The sequence below is a fragment of the Erpetoichthys calabaricus genome, chromosome 16 (genome assembly GCF_900747795.2).
Source record: "Erpetoichthys calabaricus chromosome 16, fErpCal1.3, whole genome shotgun sequence".
NCBI lineage: Eukaryota > Metazoa > Chordata > Cladistia > Polypteriformes > Polypteridae > Erpetoichthys > Erpetoichthys calabaricus.
Genome location: NC_041409.2, coordinates 82,821,073 through 82,840,591, shown reverse-complemented (window position 1 = coordinate 82,840,591; position 19,519 = coordinate 82,821,073). Strand labels below are relative to the sequence as shown.

The 19,519-nt window shown below is 36.7% G+C and overlaps 2 protein-coding genes across 2 annotated transcripts in view; one reads left to right on the top strand and one right to left on the bottom strand.

Moving 5' to 3' along the window:
• vipas39 (VPS33B interacting protein, apical-basolateral polarity regulator, spe-39 homolog) overlaps positions 1-19,519 on the top strand; it is a 136,428-nt gene that overhangs the window by 7,775 nt on the left and 109,134 nt on the right. The window lies entirely within an intron of this gene.
• On the bottom strand, positions 790-18,253 carry ahsa1a (AHA1, activator of heat shock protein ATPase homolog 1a). The gene is made up of 9 exons (XM_028821745.2): positions 17,946-18,253; positions 11,866-12,056; positions 10,995-11,077; positions 9,171-9,288; positions 8,705-8,787; positions 8,388-8,516; positions 4,147-4,248; positions 1,876-1,927; positions 790-1,177 (listed from the first exon to the last, which is right to left on the bottom strand). The coding sequence occupies exons 1-9, from the start codon at positions 18,023-18,025 to the stop codon at positions 1,005-1,007; spliced, it is 1,011 nt and encodes a 336-aa protein (XP_028677578.1). The 5' UTR covers positions 18,026-18,253; the 3' UTR covers positions 790-1,004.

The window sequence follows — 19,519 nt, the reverse complement described above, 5'->3', positions numbered from 1 at the left end:
CATAAACTACATCTTACTCAAAGCACTTTTATAACTTAAGTTGTAGCTTACATAGTTTTACAACCAAGTATATATTTTTGCTCTTCAAAATATTGGACCAGTGTCTCTAGTATACTACTATCTGTTGTAACACAAGGGAGCATTTTAAACAAATGTTATGCTCGGATAGACATAGCATAACATGACTGGTGTAAAAGAACTTAAAATAACTGCAGTGCTGATGCTCAGAGGTCTTGGTGAAACATTGGTTAGGAATTCACTACAGAATCAATTTGGTGGATAATACAGGATCCATATTAAAAAAATATATACACTGATATAGATGTCAAGCAGAGATCTAGTTGGGAAAGTCATCAGCGGTATGTAGTAGCTAAATGTCAAGGTGAGATAATTTAAAATATGACTGTCAGAGGGTTCTTTTCAATGACAAATTAATAACTAAAGAAATTAGATGACAGGTGTCCCTACAGCCTACTGTTCTCATTCAGTACTGAGGTGATTTATTGCAACTATTGACGCAAAACAAACTTGGTTAAAAAAAAAAAACCAAAAAAAAAAAAAAAACGTTCTAGTCTAAAAATGTAAAAAAAAAAAAAAAAAAAAAAAAAAAAAAAAAAAAACAGACATCAATTTAACTGTGACTATTCCCCACAAACAGACTTTTGCAGCTTTTGTTGGTAGACTAGGGTCCTATCAGCTGCCATAATATATCATTAATTGATATGTAAAACTAGCCATAAAGAAGGTTTTACATTCTTTATTGTAAGAAAAAATACACACAAAAGAAGCTAAGTAAAAATAACATTTAATAATGGATTGCTGTAACATAAGAATCGGAAGAGCGAGACCAGTATTTACTAGTGGGAATCTGAACCAACAACAGTGGTAAAGTGCATTTCAACCACTGAATCTTCTGCTTGAATGTACTAAATGAAAGCACACACAGACCGACAACATAATGGTATCCTTTTTGTTTACAGTTCCAAGTCTGTGACATTGTATCTTCAATATAATCGTGCTCCATAACCAAATGTCTGTTTAATACCCTCAAAATAGTAACGCTGCCAGCCTTCCTTTGTTCTCTCTTCTTCATGAATTGGAACCCCATTACAATGTACTTCTAAATGAGTCTCTCCAGCTGCTGCTTTAAAAAGCAGTATAATATTTGCATAATGTTCTGTGGATAGAAGGAAAATAAAGATTGGACTATTTTTACTTAGATATCAGAAAGTCATTTACTAGGATCTAAAGCTAAATCATCTATATACCTTGCATATTTATTTTACATTTGACCAGACATAACCCACTGCTATAGGTTGTCAGAATGGTCAGACCCCAAAAGTTAAAAAAGCATAAGTAACCAGAACTGTAGTTTTAGTTGTAATCAAAAATGGCCCACTTTATTAACCACTTATGAAATGTGGCACACTTTCAGACAGTTCTAAACTACAACAAGAATGAAAAATTATCTGGTTCTTATTCTTGGCTTAGTGGTTAGAACAATATGAAAAGATACCTCGGGGTTTTCACTGATAAAGCATTTGTAATAGACTTTTTGCAGCACACAAAGCTTTAATGGAAAACAAACCTGGCAAGCGATCTTTTTACAAACTATATAGCAGGACTACTGCAGTATTGCTGATAGAAATGTTTGTACTATATTGAAAAGAAAAGAAAAAAGCCAAAAAAAAAAAAATCATTTTCCTAAAACATTTCATTTTCATGAGGCAAGTAACATCGTAAGAAAGATCATTGATTTAATAAAGACTACAAAATCAACTTTTATTCTGAAAAGCTTTACGTTTCCAAAATATATAAGCCATCTTAAATGTGGAAGTAGAGTTGGGGCCTTTAAATCACAGAAAAGTGTCTTACCAGAAGGCCATGTCTTGTATCTCCATTTCATTGCAATCTTCTCTTCAGGAACCTGAATGGGCAAACAATTGTGTTAACTGTACTGCATACATTTTTTTTTTCTTCAAGACATTCAGGTTCTTCCTTGCCAGAGATAGAATTATAATAGATTCTGAATTGTTGTACATGTTGTAAACCACAACTGATAGGTATTTAAATCCTGAAATTAGTGGCACAAAGCTAGTTTACATAAAGTACAGCTCAAAATACACTAGGGTGCTTTTATCCAAATCTGGACAGATAGGGAACTGTGTGTTTCATGTGGTTAGAAGATAGCACATGAGCAACAGTTAGCATGTTACAGAAACATCTTCAACATGAGTACATTCTTATATTTTAGTGCAACAGAAAGAAAAGTGATGCAAAATAAATCACATGACCAAACTTTAAAGATGTGTACATGAAAATCTCTTCAGTTTATTAGTCTATTCTGAGAGGAGTGGCAAAGAAAGACCTTCCAGTTAATGTGGAAATCAAACAGGAGCAAGCGGTTGTTCCTGTGCCATCAGCACTTGCAAATTTGTGTTTACGTGCTTGGTAAAGGACACAGGAGGAAACTTCTGGCTCACACACAAACAGTATCTAATTTGAAAACACCAACATAAAGAAATACCCATCCATTTTCCAACCCGCTATATCCTAACTACAGGGTCACGGGGGGTCTGCTGGAGCCAATACAGGGCACAAGGCAGGAAACAAACCCTGGGCAGGGCACCAGTCCACCGCAGGGCCAAAAAATACTCTTGGGTAAAGCAAAAAATCCTTTTATTTCTTTTAGATTTTTCTCCCGCATTTGAAACTTACAAACATCAGATCTTCCTTGCTACCCTCTCTGACCTTGGCATTACTGGGACTACACTTATGTGGTCTGAATCCTACCTCTTGTCCAGATTCTACTGTATGCCCTGGCAAAGCCATATGTCAAGGATGCATCAGGAAAGTACAAGGGTACCCCCAAGGATTAATACTGGGTCCTCTCCACCACTTTCTGTACACCATCTCATCAGGCCCAGTCATCCAGTCGCATGGTTTCTCATATCAGAGCAATCAACGCCGGTCACTCCCTCCATAAGGCCACACGGTATCAGCTAGAATCTCTGCCTGTCTCCGTGATCTCAACATGGATGAAAAAGATCATGTCCAGCTCAATCTACTAAAGATGGATCACCTTGTTATCTCGGCCAGCCCATCTGTTTTATATCCCATTACATGGGGTGGTGAATGATGACCAGCTGTCTTTCATCGACCATATTGCAATGTGCTCTCAATCGTATAGATTAATTCTGTATAACATCTGCAAGATCAGACTGTACCTTACAAGAGTATGCAACACAACTTCTGGTCCAGACTTTGGTCTTACATCATTCTGGAACGCTGCAAACCTGTACTGGGAGGAGTACCTGCATCTGCTACCAAGCAACGTCAGTGGATTCAAAGTGCAGTGGCACGTCTTGTGTTCAGCTAGCGAAGTTTTCTTTACAGTTTACTACGCTGGCTCCCTGTAGCAGCACATATTATGTTCAAATCCTTGATGCTTAGAGAACTGAATGGGTCACCACTAATGTATACGGAGACAGTTTTGATCCTAAGCTGCTCCTCGGGTCTGGGAGTGAGAACCATCATGCGAGGTCACCTCCATGTGGCATCAGATTTCAATTCAGATTCTCCATGTGGAGCTCTGAGCTAACTGAAGAATTAACCCACTTCCTCTCAAATTGCTGACTCCCTTATTGTGGTTAAGAAGTGTTTGATAATTATCTTGTTCTAGGAATATCCATCTAAATAATGGCTGTGATAGGTTCTTTGTAACTACATAAAGATTAACTAGCTCTGTGTCCTGTTTTAGAGCTCTTCATTTGTGATTATCAATTTTGTAACCGTGTTTAGGTTGACTTCTTTTGTAAGTCTTTGGATAAAAGCATCTGGTTAGCAAATACATGTTTTCTTGTCCCCAATTCCAAATCTCAATGTAAAATGTACCAAATCAATCAAGTGCCTAATTCATTTACATGAACTAGTAACATTTTCTTCCAACTTATATTTTCATCCCAGTTTCTGCATGAAGCAGAGAGTTATCAGTGCTCAAACTGCACTTTAGCAGCAGAATCTCAAATTGTCCAAGATTCTTGTAGGTATTTCAGCCAGAAAACTGAATAGCTTAAAAATGTGATGCTTTACTTCTTCTAAATCTAAATATTTTGTATATGCGAAAAACAATCTTCAATTTCATACCATTTCTAAAAATTCACCCGTAACATTCCCTTCCAAGAGCTTGAATTTGCCTCCTTTCTCAGGATTCACGGATGCAGATGAATGTGTAAAGGCCTGCACCATCTAAAAAAAAAAAATGAAAATTTTGACTTAGATATTGACAAATTACAACAGTTTTGAAACATGAGCCATTGGTATTTCACTCCTAAATCTTAGGTTTCTATAAATTCTTGAACACGCAACTTTTTTTTTTTTTAAAAATTAGCAAGTTTTTATTTCTCTTTATTCAGAATAAAGCCCTCTTAGACCATCTATTTGGTCTTGGGACAGAGGCTTGAACATACAGTGCATCCGGAAAGTATTCACAGCGCATCACTTTTTCCACATTTTGTTATGTTACAGCCTTATTCCAAAATGGATTAAATTCATTTTTTTCCTCAGAATTCTACACACAACACCCCATAATGACAACGTGAAAAAAGTTTACTTGAGGTTTTTGCAAATTTATTAAAAATAAAAAAAACTGAGAAATCACATGTACATAAGTATTCAAAGCCTTTGCCATGAAGCTCAAAATTGAGCTCAGGGGAATCCTGTTTCCCCTGATCATCCTTGAGATGTTTCTGCAGCTTCATTGGAGCCCCCCTCTGGTAAATTCAGTTGATTGGACATGATTTGGAAAGGCACACACCTGTCTATATAAGGTCCCACAGTTGACAGTTCATGTCAGAGCACAAACCAAGCATGAAGTCAAAGGAATTGTCTGTAGACCTCCGAGACAGGATTGTCTTGAGGCACAAATCTGGGGAAGGTTACAGAAAAATTTCTGCTGCATTGAAGGTCCCAATGAGCACAGTGGCCTCCATCATCCGTAAGTGGAAGAAGTTCGAAACCACCAGGACTCTTCCTAGAGCTGGCCGGCCATCTAAACTGAGCAATCGGGGGAGAAGGGCCTTAGTCTGGGAGGTGACCAAGAACCCGATGGTCATTCTGTCAGAGCTCCAGAGGTCCTCTGTGGAGAGAGGAGAACCTTCCAGAAGGACAACCATCTCTGCAGCAATCCACCAATCAGGCCTGTATGGTAGAGTGGCCAGACGGAAGCCACTCCTTAGTAAAAGGCACATGGCAGCCTGCCTGGAGTTTGCCAAAAGGCACCTGAAGGACTCAGACCATAAGAAAGAAAATTCTCTGGTCTGATGAGACAAAGATTGAACTCTTTGCTGTGAATGCCAGGCGTCAAGTTTGGAGGAAACCAGGCACCGCTCATCACCAGGTCGATACCATCCCTACAGTGAAGCATGGTGGTGGCAGCATCATGCTGTGGGGATGTTTTTCAGCGGCAGGGACTGGGAGAATAGTCAGGATAAAGGGAAAGATGACTGCAGCAATGTACAGAGACATCCTGGATGAAAACCTGCTCCAGAGCGGTCTTGACCTCAGACTGGGGCGACGGTTCATCTTTCAGCAGGACAACGACCCTAAGCACACAGCCAAGATATCAAAGGAGTGTCTTCAGGACAACTCTGTGAATGTCCTTGAGTGGCCCAGCCAGAGCCCAGACTTGAATCCGATTGAACATCTCTGGAGAGATCTTAGAATGGCTGTGCACCGACACTTCCCATCCAACCTGATGGAGCTTGAGAGGTGCTGCAAAGAGGAATGGGTGAAACTGGCCAAGGATAGGTGTACCAAGCTTGTGGCATCATATTCAAAAAGACTTGAGGCTGTAATTGCTGCCAAAGGTGCATCGACAAAGTATTGAGCAAAGGCTGTGAATACTCATGTACATGTGATTTCTCAGGTTTTTTTATTTTTAATAAATTTGCAAAAACCTCAAGTAAACTTTTTTCACGTTGCAATTATGGGGTGTTGTGTGTAGAATTCTGAGGAAAAAAATGAATTTAATCCATTTTGGAATAAGGCTGTAACATAACAGAATGTGGAAAAAGTGATGCGCTGTATTCTGTAGTGTCTAAGATCTAGAGTCTAAATTCGTAAAGATTTGCCTTCAACCCTTTTGCCAAATGGATTAATTTTTACAACTAGGGCTTATTATTAAAATTCACAAATTTGTTAAGCTTGACTTGGTTGTATGGAATGTTACTTTTAATAAAATCAAAAACAGAATGGATTAGAGGACGCACTAATATTCATACCAAGTGTTTGATTTTAAATTTCTATTTGAACTGTATAAAAACACATACACGCTCACTCACACACCACTATTAGACATACCTGTTCAACTAACACAAATACCTACTCAGGCAGTCACATGGCAGCATCTCTTTCCATTCAGGCATGTAGACATTGTGAAGACAACTTAACTGGAGTTCAGACTAAGCATCAGAATGGGGAAGAAAGGGGATTTAAGTGACTTAATACAACATTGTTATTGGTGCCTGACAGGCTGGTCTGAGTATTCAGAAACTGCTGATCTACTGCGATTGTCACACAGCATCTCTGAATACACAACACATCAAAACTTGAAACAGATGGGCTGCAGCAGCAGGTGCCACTCCTGTCAGCCAAGAACAGGCAACTGTGGCTACAATTCTCATGGGCTTATCAAACCTGGACAACAGAAAATTGGAAAAACTTTGCCTGGTCTGATGAGTCTTGATTTCTGCTGTGACATTTGGATGGTATATATGTTAAGTATTTCTAAAATTTAGCAATAAAGGAAACAGAAATGCAAGAAGCTAATTTAGCACAAATTTCAACCAGAGATGTAAAGGTACGCCATTATGGATGCATTGAGAAGTTAAGCAAAATCAGATCAGGCTGGGAAGCATGGACTGGCACAGCTCGTTACTACACCCACCATATGATGAAACAAGTTGGGATCCTGGTTGGCAACCCCCGAGGCAGACACGAGGTCCAGTCCCATTCTCCAAAAATGACCATCTATCTGCTGTAGCCTGGTGTTATTTGCGCATCTCCTTGGCCTGGTCCAGCTGCTTGGGTCCTCAACAGTGAAGATCCTATGAGCCAGATCACCCATGGGGAATTGTGCCACTTAGCCATAGTGCTCTAATTGATGCTTCCTCACAATGCAAGTAACAGCCATAGTGCTGTAACTGATGCTCCCTCACAGTACAAGTAATGTGCCTCATTTGGGACCACATGAGCAACCGCTCATTCGATTCAAAGTCAAACCAGCAGTACATAAGGGTTCTCTGAGGAGACACAGTAAGTACCAAAAGGAGTCCAGTCTTCATCTCAGGTCCCTGGACAGCATCCATGTCTTGCAACTATATTGAAAAATAGAGAGCACCAGGACTCTAATGACTTAGAACTTTGTGCTTTTGCAAAAATATTGGGAGCACCACACACCCATTCCCAAAGACATCATGAGACACCCCAACCCCGATGCTCTCCCAATCAATCTACTGACGACTTCAAGCAAAATGACAGCGTTTTATTAGTAATGTGATTACATCTTGCCTGAAGGGACCTGAGCTGCCATGAAAGCTTGCATATTGTAATCTTTTTAATTAGACAATAAAAAGGTGTCATTTTACTTTATTTCTCATTACAGGTAATAAACAGTATAACCGGTATAACACACATGACATAGAAAGCCACTTCATATTATGTATTTTTGTATATAATGGAATTGCAAATTAAAGTAGAGATACGGAGAGGACCTGATCAGATATGGAGGAAATGCAATAGTACTTCATAAACAGTACAATGGATTTACAGAAAGTTAAGAACCTGTGTTACCAATATATCTTTTAGGAAAGCGTGCACGATTTATCTTGATAAAATTGAAGGAAAATCTTAATCTGAATGAAAGTGACAGGCTAGGTCTTTCCAATTTATTTTTCAGTCTTGTAACATTTTAGCTACCATAGACATATTGGCAGTACTTGCAGTTGAGCGCTGCTGTTCATGCATTGTTATTCAAGAGTTCAGCAAAAAGACATAAGTAATCAGATACATATATAGACAACATGCAACATTTTTTGAAACCAGAAAGTATTGAAACCTTTAATTAGAATACCACAAAATATCAAAAAGACTGAAATTCAGGTGCAAATATATGATTCTACCCAATTAACATAAATAGTACAGTACAATTTTTATTTTTTTCTAAAAAAAACAATGTATCCAAATACATATTTTTAATAAATCCGTATGCCTGTAGAGCCACAATTCAATTAGTTTCCAGGAGAGCCGATCACAAAAGAACACCATTTCAGAATGCACATAAACAAAAATCTACTCAACACAGCAATAAGAAATAAATCTTTACCCACCTCCTCTGTTACAAACACTCTGTATAGCTCCTCTGATGAAGTAAGAAAATCCTCCTTCAAAATAAATTGACATGTAGGAATTTTTACTCCTGTCCTTTCCTGAAGGCTATGTGGCTTTGAAATAGGTTGCTAGATAAGAAAAATATGAAGTAAGTTTGTGTTATTCATTTCATTAAGGAACACACTGTGGTTCCTTTGGTTAGTACTTCTGTTTCACAGCTCCAGAGACTAATTCCAAGGTTTTTGCTCCCACCACATCTTGCAAATTATAGCCAATAATCATACTACAAAGGATACATTATAATCAATTATGTTACCTTATGTATGTCGTTATGTTCATTTTTTGCTGCAGTCTGGTGGTTTTCATTCATTGTTGGCAATATCATACCTTGTGTAAACTCTGAAAAAGCAATTAGGCAAATTACAAACATTTCAATTTGATATTGTCTTAGCAATACAAAAAAAAAAAAAAACAACAACACTACCCAAATCAACAGTCTCTATATGTAAATACTATACAAAAGGGCAATGTGGCACTTTCTCTCCAAATAAGAATCAGTAGAAGTGCCCTGCTATGGGCTACCACCCTTTCCACAGCTCAATGATCTAGAGCTTACTCTGGCATCAACGCAACCCTGACCTAAATAAATAAGTTACAAAAATCTGTATGGAAGGAAGGGTGGAAAAAAATTACTAAAAAGGTTCCCAAAACTTCAATACCTCTCACTAAATACTGCATACATTACCAACTGGTTCAAAATAAATATGTAAAAAGTTTTGTACCTGTTTTTAGCAGGTGTACATATGTTCCTAAAGTTTGTCTGATTCTTTCTGTACCTTCTTTCTTCATCAGCTCAAAAAGGTTGGTTTCAGGTTCATCTTTGCCAAGTGACACATGAATCTAAATTTGAAGAAAAAAAACACCTTAATTTTAAATATGAAATACTTTAAGAAGGGCTTTGATGCAAGGCCAGTATGATCTCTCTAAAAGAAGCTATCCCTCTACTTCACATTAAAATGACTTAAAAGTCATGTTAATCCAATAAACTACTTAAAATACAAATGAAGGTTCACATGGAGAAGCACTATATTCACTCTCAAAAGCATTTATTAATGACAAAAAGTAAAAACGAAGCAATTTCGATTAGCCATTATTCGTAATTTTTAAAATTTGTTTACCTACTGCTGCTGTATAATCATAAATTAATGTGTTCCTTCATTTTGAGTGTTGACCTCCTTTACAAGTCCTGTGATAGCCAGTGTAATCCTCCAAATCAACAAGCTAATTAGAAGGGCAGGCTCAGTTGTGGGACACACACTCAACCCACTGGAGGTAAAAGTGGAGGACAGAAAGACGATAAAACTGATAGGATATGGCACCATTATTCATAATGGCTCTCTTTGACAAATTACCATTTAGGACTTTTAGTTAAATTTAGCAGTATTTTAAGAAATGCTACAGGGATTCTTTCATACCTATGGCAATGCACTTTCATAGTGCCTCACTGTAACTGCACTTTTATCTTTAGATGAGTCACAAGTTTATTATTTTTTATTATTCTTGTAAGTGGTAGGGAATTTGTTGTTTGTAATACTTCTTAAACATCTGTAAAATTTCACACATAATGTATTATCTAACTACAAATTAGTAAGTTTATATAAGAATGTTAAAATGCATCATTCCTCCAGTTTAAATACATATCCAGCTTTTAGTCTTGGCTGTTCTTCATAAAATTTTCAGTGTGAAAATCAAGGCAAATGTCTCACTATACCAAATGGTTATTTCATTAACATGCAATATCACTTCTAAAGCCAAACAGTGCCATTAAGCTACTTTGTGTTTTCTGCTAAGGTTTAAGAAAAATCATACAAAGCTCAGCATAAGAATTCTGCACAAATGTTTGTAATACCAAGCAAATTTTAAAATATGATTTTCTAGTCATAATCTGAAAACATTCATTTATGTTAAATGCTGTAGTGTGATTCTGTTAATTAAAGTTTAAAAGACTACACTGCCAGAAAAAAAGGTTTTACTATAGCTAAGGAAGCAATTCATCTTCCCCGTAGCAAAGACATTGAGTTTGAAAACTAAAAGGCTACTACTTCAGCTCCCTGCTCCTGATTTCTTCTCCTTGTTTCAAGGAACTATTATGCAGCTCTGTTTAGCTTTTGTGTACCTTGCCTGCCCTGTAGTGCAGGTCTATCCATTCCATCAGTAGTTCTTTTTAAATCATGCTTTAAAACCTCAACCATTCTCTTAAGCATTACAACACCTACAGAGTTTGACTTTGTACCTATTGTAAGGTACTTATTCCTGTACTGCCCAACCACCTCATCATAAACTGAATTTCAAATGTAAGGTACTTATTCCTGTACTGCCCAACCACCTCATCATAAACTGAATTGTCTTGTATATTTAAAATTTACAAAGCAAGCAAGAACACAAGTGCCTTTTGATGGTACTTTATAAATGGGAATACATATTATATTTTGAAACGTTTGTTTGGTTTTCAAACTTAAACATTACTTTAGAGAAGGGAAAAATACAAAAAAACCTTGAGCCCAACTTAATACATTTATACTCAAATTTTTAATAAGAATGCTTACATCTAGTTCATCAAGTTCATTTTCATCTGACAAATTGGTAACTTCCACTTGCCCTTTGTATTTTATCCCAGATGAAGATTTTCCTGTTAAAGAGAGAAACGTTGTTTGCAATAAGTGCAAATTGACATTTATGTGATTAAAGCAAACTCCTTAATTTTTGTTCAATATGTATTCTAGATTGTAGGTGATCTCACTTTATATGTCATACATTAACATTTTTGGCGTGGAATGGGCTTCCATTCTTTAGTTCAGTTCTCCTTCTAATTAAGTTTTTAAACAATAATGTGTTTGGGCTTTTAAAAGGACTTGGGGAAGCTTTTTGCTAATCATCCTTCAAAAATGAATCTCTTTAAGAGCAGAAGAATTTACTATAAAAATCAACCTTTATGCTGAATGTACACAATTTAACAATTTTTATAAAGACAAATTTGAGAAGTATTGTATTTCTCAAGATAAATGCCCTGGGCAATTTATATTAACTGAAAATGAGGTACTTATTCTGTAGCTATAAGCTGAATTATATCTAGCAACAGTGTTACACGGATTGACTTGCTGTGATCATAAATCTAAGCAAATATTTGCCAATGTTTTTCCCTAGCTTGAGTAATATTCTGTAGTAAAGGGGCTATATTTTGTAAAAGAGCACAATAGGCCTATAATTGACTTCTTACTGAAGATATTTTGCAAGTCTCTCGTTCCCTTAAAATGTCACACTGTTATAAATTATTTTAAAGCCTACTGAGTGATCACTTACTTGACGAAATCTTTAATGTTGTTTTCAAATGCAAACAGAATACTTCTATTGAACTAATCTTCTTTAGCATACTTTTATTTATTTATTTATTTTCAAAGCTCAGCACAGTATGCTTACCAGTCCAGGTCATCTTAATATTCCATTCATAAAAGAAAATTAGTTTTCCTTTTCGATTGTTGATAGAAGCTTCTCCTTCTACTTTGCTGACTTCAGTAATTTCACAGCTCCCATTTTCATTCTGCACCTGCACCACCAATAAAAGTTCCTTAATTTTATCTGATGACCAGTTGGTGGCATCTCTTTCTGTCCTGAAGTTATACAGAAGCACAAAAGAATATACTTTTAACCAAACAACTCAAAAAAAAAAAAAAAAAAACGCCACAACAGCCCACATGTGCTTTGGTAACAAGACAATACACAGTCACATGAAAAAGTTTGGGAACCCCTCTTAATTCTTTGGATTTTTGTTTATCATGTGCTGAGCTTTCAAAGTAGCAACTTCCTTTTAATATACGACATGCCTTAAAGAAACAGTAGCATTTCAGCAGTGAAACTGTTTATTGGATTAACAAAAAAATATGCAATATGCATCGTAACAAAATTAGACAGGTGCATAAATTTGGGCATCCCAACAGAGATATGACATCAATACTTAGTTGAGCCTCCTTTTGCAAATATAACAGCCTCTAGACGCCTCCTATAGCCTTTGAAGAGTGCCTGGATTCTGGATGGAGGTATTTTTGACCATTCTTCCATAAAAAATCTCTCCAGTTCAGTTAAATTTGATGGCTGCCGAGCATGGACAGCCTGCTTCAAATCATCCCATAGATTTTCGATGATATTTAAGTCTGGGGACTGTGACGGCCTTTCCAGAACATTGTTCTTCTCCCTCTGCATGAATGCCTTTGTAGATTTTGAACTGTGTTTTGGGTCATTGTCTTGTCGGAATATCCAACCCCTGTGTAACTTCAACTTTGTGACTGATGCTTAAACATTATCCTGAAGAATTTGTTGATATTGGGTTGAATTCATCCGACCCTCGACTTTAACAAAGGCCCCAGTCCCTGAACTAGCCACACAGCATGACGGAACCTCCACCAAATTTGACAGTAGGTAGCAGGTATTTTTCTTGGAATGCGGTGTTCTTCTCCTGCCATGCAAAGCACTTTTGGTTATGACCAAATAACTCAATTTTTGTCTCATCAGTCCAAAGCACTTTGTTCCAAAATTAATCTGGCTTATCTAATAAGCATTTGCATACAACAAGCGACTGTTTGTGGCGCGAGTGCAGAAAGGGCTTCTTTCTCATCACCCTGCCATACAGATGTTCTTTGTGCAAATTGCACTGAAGAACGATGTACAGATACACCATCTGCAGCAAGATGTACTTGCAGGTCTTTGGAGGTGATCTGTGGCTTGTCTGTAACCATTCTCACAATCCTGCGCATATGCCGCTCCTGTATTTTTCTAGGCCTGCTAGACTTGGGTTTAACAGCAACTGTGCCTGTGGCTTTCCATTTCCTGATTCCATTCCTTACAGTTGAAACTGACAGTTTAAACCTCTGAGATAGCTTTGTGTAGCCTTCCCCTAAACCATGATATTGAACAATCTTTGTTTTCAGATCTTTTGAGAGTTGCTTTGAGGATCCCATGCTGTCATTATCCAGAGGAGAGTCAAAGGGAAGCACTACTTGCAATTGACCACCTTAAATACCTTTTCTCATGATTGGACACACCTGTCTATGAAGTTCAAGGCTTAACGAGCTAATCCACTTAATTTGGTGTTGCAAGTAATCAGTATTGAGCAGTTACATACATTCAAATCAGTAAAGTTACAAGGGTACCCAAATTTTTGCACTGCCAGTTTTTCACATTTGATTTAATTTCATACAACTAAATACTGCTTCACTAAAAATCTTTGTTCGGAAAACACCCCAGTACTCAGATGTTCCTAGGAAATGAAAAACATACCACGGTTATCTTTTTGTTGAAAGTAGAGCAAAATTATTATGCAGGCTAAGAGGGGTTCCCAGATTTTTTCATATGACTGTACTACCTGACCTACAGAAAATTTTACACCCAAAAGTACATGCTTTTTCTATTTATCACAAAAAAAAAAAAAAAAAAAAAAAAAAGAATATGTGATTATGACTAAAGTATATGTTGAGCAAAAAAAGTTATTTACAAAACTTTACATTGCTAATATCAGGAGCACCAAAACAGTGCAGTGGTTTTTAATACTGCGCCACAGCTCATTTTGAACCACAGCTTGTGTCAAGTTTCTATCTTCTTGTCATTTCTGTGGCTGTTCTCTCAGATATTCGTAAGGTGCATGTTATGCCAATTTCACATTACACAACTTCTAGTCAGTGCAAGAGTCAAACTTGGAGTGCATTTACTGATCTTGTTACCGGAGGATGTCAAGATTACATAACTAGTTATTGCAGGACACATCAAATTAAACAAAATTGCAAAGACTTTCTGGCAGTTTTCCATTTATAAATTAAAAAGATTTTGCCCCTTTTACAGGCAGCCAAAAACATGTGGCCTGGCAGAACTCATGCCCATGCAAAGGGTTTATAGGTACAGCGAGTTCAGCTGCAATCTCTGCCCTTTTTATCCTTTTTCTATTTTGTTATGGTCCAAAACACTGGTGTTCCTTGTGACTGCATTATACGAACTTTTGGGTGAGCACTTAATGATGTTCAGCTCTCAAACACACACAAGCCCATTCCTACAAATTAAGACCAACAAAAAAAGAAGAAAAAAAAATAAATAAATATCGGACGACCTCAATTGTGTTGGTGTGAAAAGCAGACTGGTCGGACTGAGTTGCAGGGCTAATCAAACTGCAAGAATGATGATCATGGGAGCAAGCCAAGACTGTCCAACTTTCTAAGATTATTATGTGAATGAAGCCTGTGACATCAGTTATAACTTTTAGGAGCATATTATACAAAGATTTTAACATTCTGTGATAAAATACACCCTTAGAAAATTAGATTTGGCTATTGTGTGCATTTCCCTTTTTCATCCTAATTATTTGACATAATGCTAATGTGACTAGAATGTTTAGCAATTGGCTTGGGCTAATTAGATAGATAGAATTACTGTGCTCTGAAGAGAAATTTATGCAAACTTTTGGTCTTGTAATCATTTACTTTGTCAACTATTAGACAGGGATATATGATAATGTGCAAATCTGTAACAACAGACAGGATCACCCAGAGCAGTGCAACATTCTTAGGGATATGTAGAAAATCTCATTAGATAAAGTTTATTAAAAAAAAAAAAAAAGTTGTTTGCATGTGTAAGGGGTATAAACACAATGGTCTGGATACAATCTTAGAGAAAGGACAAATGGCAGGGGGAAACTACAGATGCAAAGATCAACCAAATGCCTCACCTTGTTTTAAGTGCTTAATAAAGGAACAACTGTGTACTAATTATGCATGACACCATGTGATTAATGATGCAATTCTTGCTATTAATCAGTATGGGTAATGAATTAAGGTAAATTGTGTGTGTTTTTTTTTTTCTTGGAATGCATTAGTTTGCTGATAGAGTTACAGACTTGCCACCCACCAAGCCCACCTGGCTCACTGAATCTGTCATGTCCTGTGACTGCCAGTTAAGACTGCTCTAGGTCATCTATATTTAAGAAAACAAATAAAATTGTACATTTTGTTTGAATGGGGTAGTATAGAGGTGTAGAAGTAGGTGATGCTACCTCATGAATCCAGTTTAATGGATTTGAATCCCACACTACAACACTGGACCTTTTCAGTTTCTCCTATACAATAGTTTTACCCTCCCATAAATGTAATATGCCACATCGAAGGACAGTTCCAGCCTTATCCTCAGTTCTGCCAGGGTAGCCTGTGATGGCTAATAATGTTGATTTGAATCAAGTGGGCTTCAGAATGTTATATTAGTGAAAAACAGTTGCATTCAGTTAGGTTGCAAAAAATTCCATGATTAACACAACCATGTTTTCTTTAGTGTGCCACATATTTTTGTCTGCATTAGATGGATTTCTGTGAGAAACATGAATAAATTTAATTGTTGCAGCACAGTGGAGCAGCAGTTAACTTGCTGCCTGATGTATAGTTGCCATCCATGTGAAGTCTGCACTTCCTAACCTAATGTACATGCTTTTTGGTGAACTGGCAATCCAAGTTATCCTAGTGAGATGAGAGCATGGGAATGTGTGCATGAGTGGCAAGTTACTGTTAACAGATTGCTTACCAAATCATTAAAAACAAAATTCTTTGAATATCTCTTTTCAGCCAATTACATAGAATGAAAAATTACTTTAGATTTAGCATAAAGTCTGAGATTCTTAAAATGCATGTGGTTTCTAGGTACACTTGTATTTTAATTTTTTTTGTTTATGCTGTGTCAATGTAAAAGGATGCCTGATTTGATAATAAGCTGTTCATTTGCTGCGTGGTCAACATTACTGGCATTTTAGGTAGTTTTTGTACACTATTTTGAGAACGAATCAGAAATATGCCAACTTTATATCATCATATTATATTTTAATAGTATGTTTTTCTGGGTCCCCCACTTTTCCCCCCACCTCCCAACAAAAAGTCATATTAGGTTGAGTGGGAACTTTTCCGGTTACTCTATTAAATAAGCAAGTTTAGAAAATTAATGAATGGATGATGCATGTTCCATCTTACTGTTATCACTATCACAGATTGAACTGTGCAGGATGAGTTCAAAATTATCCAAAAAAAAAGTAAGTTTATTAAGTACATACAAGGGATGAATTATGAAGGGGAAGCAATAATACATAAAGTGTGTACTTTTGGTTTAATACAGCTATTTTTGTATAGAGATTGCAGACAAAGCGTGGTGAACAATTTTCAGTTAATGTACAGGTATAGATTATACTAAATACAAATTTGTTAAAACACACAAAAAGGTAGGAGCTTAATAAACATAATACAATTGCTATGTGACAAGACAAAAGTTCCACCTTCCTGGCTCAGTATTTACTCTAAAGCGTTCTTAACCTCTAGGCTGGCTTGCTTGCTACTACAGGCAACCTTTTAAACTCTAGCTTCAAGGTACTGTAGCTTACACGCTCTTCTGTGAACCACTTCAGAGTTCATAAATGACCTATGAAAGTCAATGGCTTTTAGGCCACTAGCTGCCCATGTGCTTAAAAAAAGAACAGGCATCTATTGCACGTTAGGGCTGTCTCCTCCCTTTTGTTATTAATAAGGCTGAATCACTGTCTAACTTTCGAGCCGTAGTTTCATACCAATACATTTTGATACTTATAACCTGAACCTTTATTTACTATTGGTGGGCCCCACATGTCAAGATCGTCTGCTGGCTGAAATTATTACGACGCTTGAATGCACAGTTCGAGTCAAACACCAATAGGAAAAATAGCTACGCCTCAATATTAGCTCTGAAGTTCGCCATTGGTTATTCGAGTGAGGAACGAAATCCAAGACCATATTCAGTAAGCAGACGAGGAACACCCGGTGAGGCACATTTCCAACAAACTCCCGCTAGCCAACGGATTTAACGTTGCTACATCAGAAGTTGCATATAGGATGTAGTTTTGATGACGCTGGTTGTCATCACTGAAGATACGAGATCTGTTTCGCCACGAAGTAAACCGACTTGAAATACATTACACCTTCATGTGAAAAAATATTTTTCAAAGCCTATGATTTTGATCAAAACACATCTCTGGTGACTGTATTTAACACAATACGAAAAATACTTTTTATAAAAAAAAAAAAAAACAGTTTAAAAGCACACGCGCGTTCTTTCCTGCGGAACCTTCCGGAATGCGTGCCAGCTAAAAACTTGTCCAGTATACCACCGGCAGTGATGAGCCGTTCACATTTAATATTGACACATGGGCATTTAACATTAATGACAAAAAGTCAAATACCTTCTACATACTATCAAAAGTGTTCAAACACGGACGTTTCTAACGTGATGTGCCCACCATCAAGAACTGGAAGCTGTCGTCAATAGCAATCAAACACCGTTTTAGTGTGACAGAGTCAGAACATGGCGCTTTAAAAGGAGGATGATGTAAATGACAGCGTAATCGCACCTTTAGCAGAATCCTAGTTATAAAATGAACAGACGTGATAAGTTTATAATTATAACATTCAAGATACATATATAACATTTAACAAGAGTTAGTGTTAAAGTCTCACCAGTGCCAATTGTTGACGTTGGTAGCATCGGCACGTTCCTCCACAATCCACCGAGGATCACCCTCTCCCCATTTAGCCATGACACCGGCAATCCAAGAAATTAAAAAAAAAAAAATCACAAATAAAACCTTCAAAAACAAGTATAAAAATAATCTGGAATCGTCAATCCAAAAATATAAATGTTGTGACTTATTTCTAACGAGTCGCTGCAGTGCCGCTCACCGGCAATCAGTGCTGCCTGCGTTCAGTCTTCACGTTTTATTCCAGAAAGCTCGCGACTGGCCGGCTCCTTTTAACCTCTTTGCTGTAGAAACTACTGGAAACACAATGAGTGTAACACATATATATAACCCCCGTACACACGAAGTAGTATGAAACAAGTTCCGGTTTGTTTGTGTGCTTCGTTTAATCTGTTAAAAAAGGCTTGTAATGTTAAAATTGTACATCTAGAAAATTATGGTTTTAATGAAAAGTATGCACAATTTTAAAGTACTGTAATTTACTTGAACGTAAAGAATGGCAAGTGTGAGGTCTAGGAAACTTGCATTTCCTGAAAATTTGCTAGCGCTATCAGAGTAATAAAGTAGTTACTTTAAGAGTGACTAAACCAGCTTGTCATTGATTACACAGATTAGTAAAATTAAACTCATAAAATGTTTTTAATTGTGAATAGTTATTTTCATTTACATTCATGATCACAATAAAAATGAGAATTTTCCATCATGTCACGTTTAGCTATTAAATTGAAAAGAATTTTAATTAATATTTAACAAATCACACATTTTATTCATGTATGCAATATTGTTCAAAATCAATTTAACATGAAAATATGTAGACAATCTAATATTTTTAAATATATATATAAAGAAAAAAACAATACATATTCTTTGACTTACATATAATTTGTGTAGTTTTTGTTGCTTGGTAGATTTTTTAATCCAAAACTTTGTTTGTTGGCCCATTATCTGTACACTTTTTCTGGTGTTCCCCCTTTAAATCATCCAACAGTAGTCCACCTTAATATTGACATCCCAACATTTCTGGTACCTACTTTCCATGTACTTGATAGCCTAATGAAATCTTTCACTCTCCTTTTCACTCACTGCATTCCATATGCAACTTTAAAATTGTAACTTTGAGGCTCATGTTTCAACCCAATTTCTTAAATTAAACTAATACATTTTTCACAATGTCTTAATAAATTGGCTCTTTACTGTTTACTAAAAACATATAAATTAGTTCTTTGAATGATAGCCAAGCCGATCGTTCCAGGTCATTTACTGTATCATCAGATTCTGCACAAAAAATCAGTTTTCTAATATTAGGTGTGGCGCTCTGTCAGAAACTGCCCAATACAACTTCAGGCTTCCCACCATTCTTGCAGCTATTACCACTCCAACCCAACATGCATGTTCTTTTTACAATCCTGAGTAGATGAAGGATGCATCCTGTAATTTCACTTCTCCAGATTGCGTTCATCTGACTTTACTCAATCCCAGTATTTCAATATTAAATCGTTTCATTTCAGCCACCACATTTGCTAGTTTACCTGCTTAGTATAAAGTCCTTACATT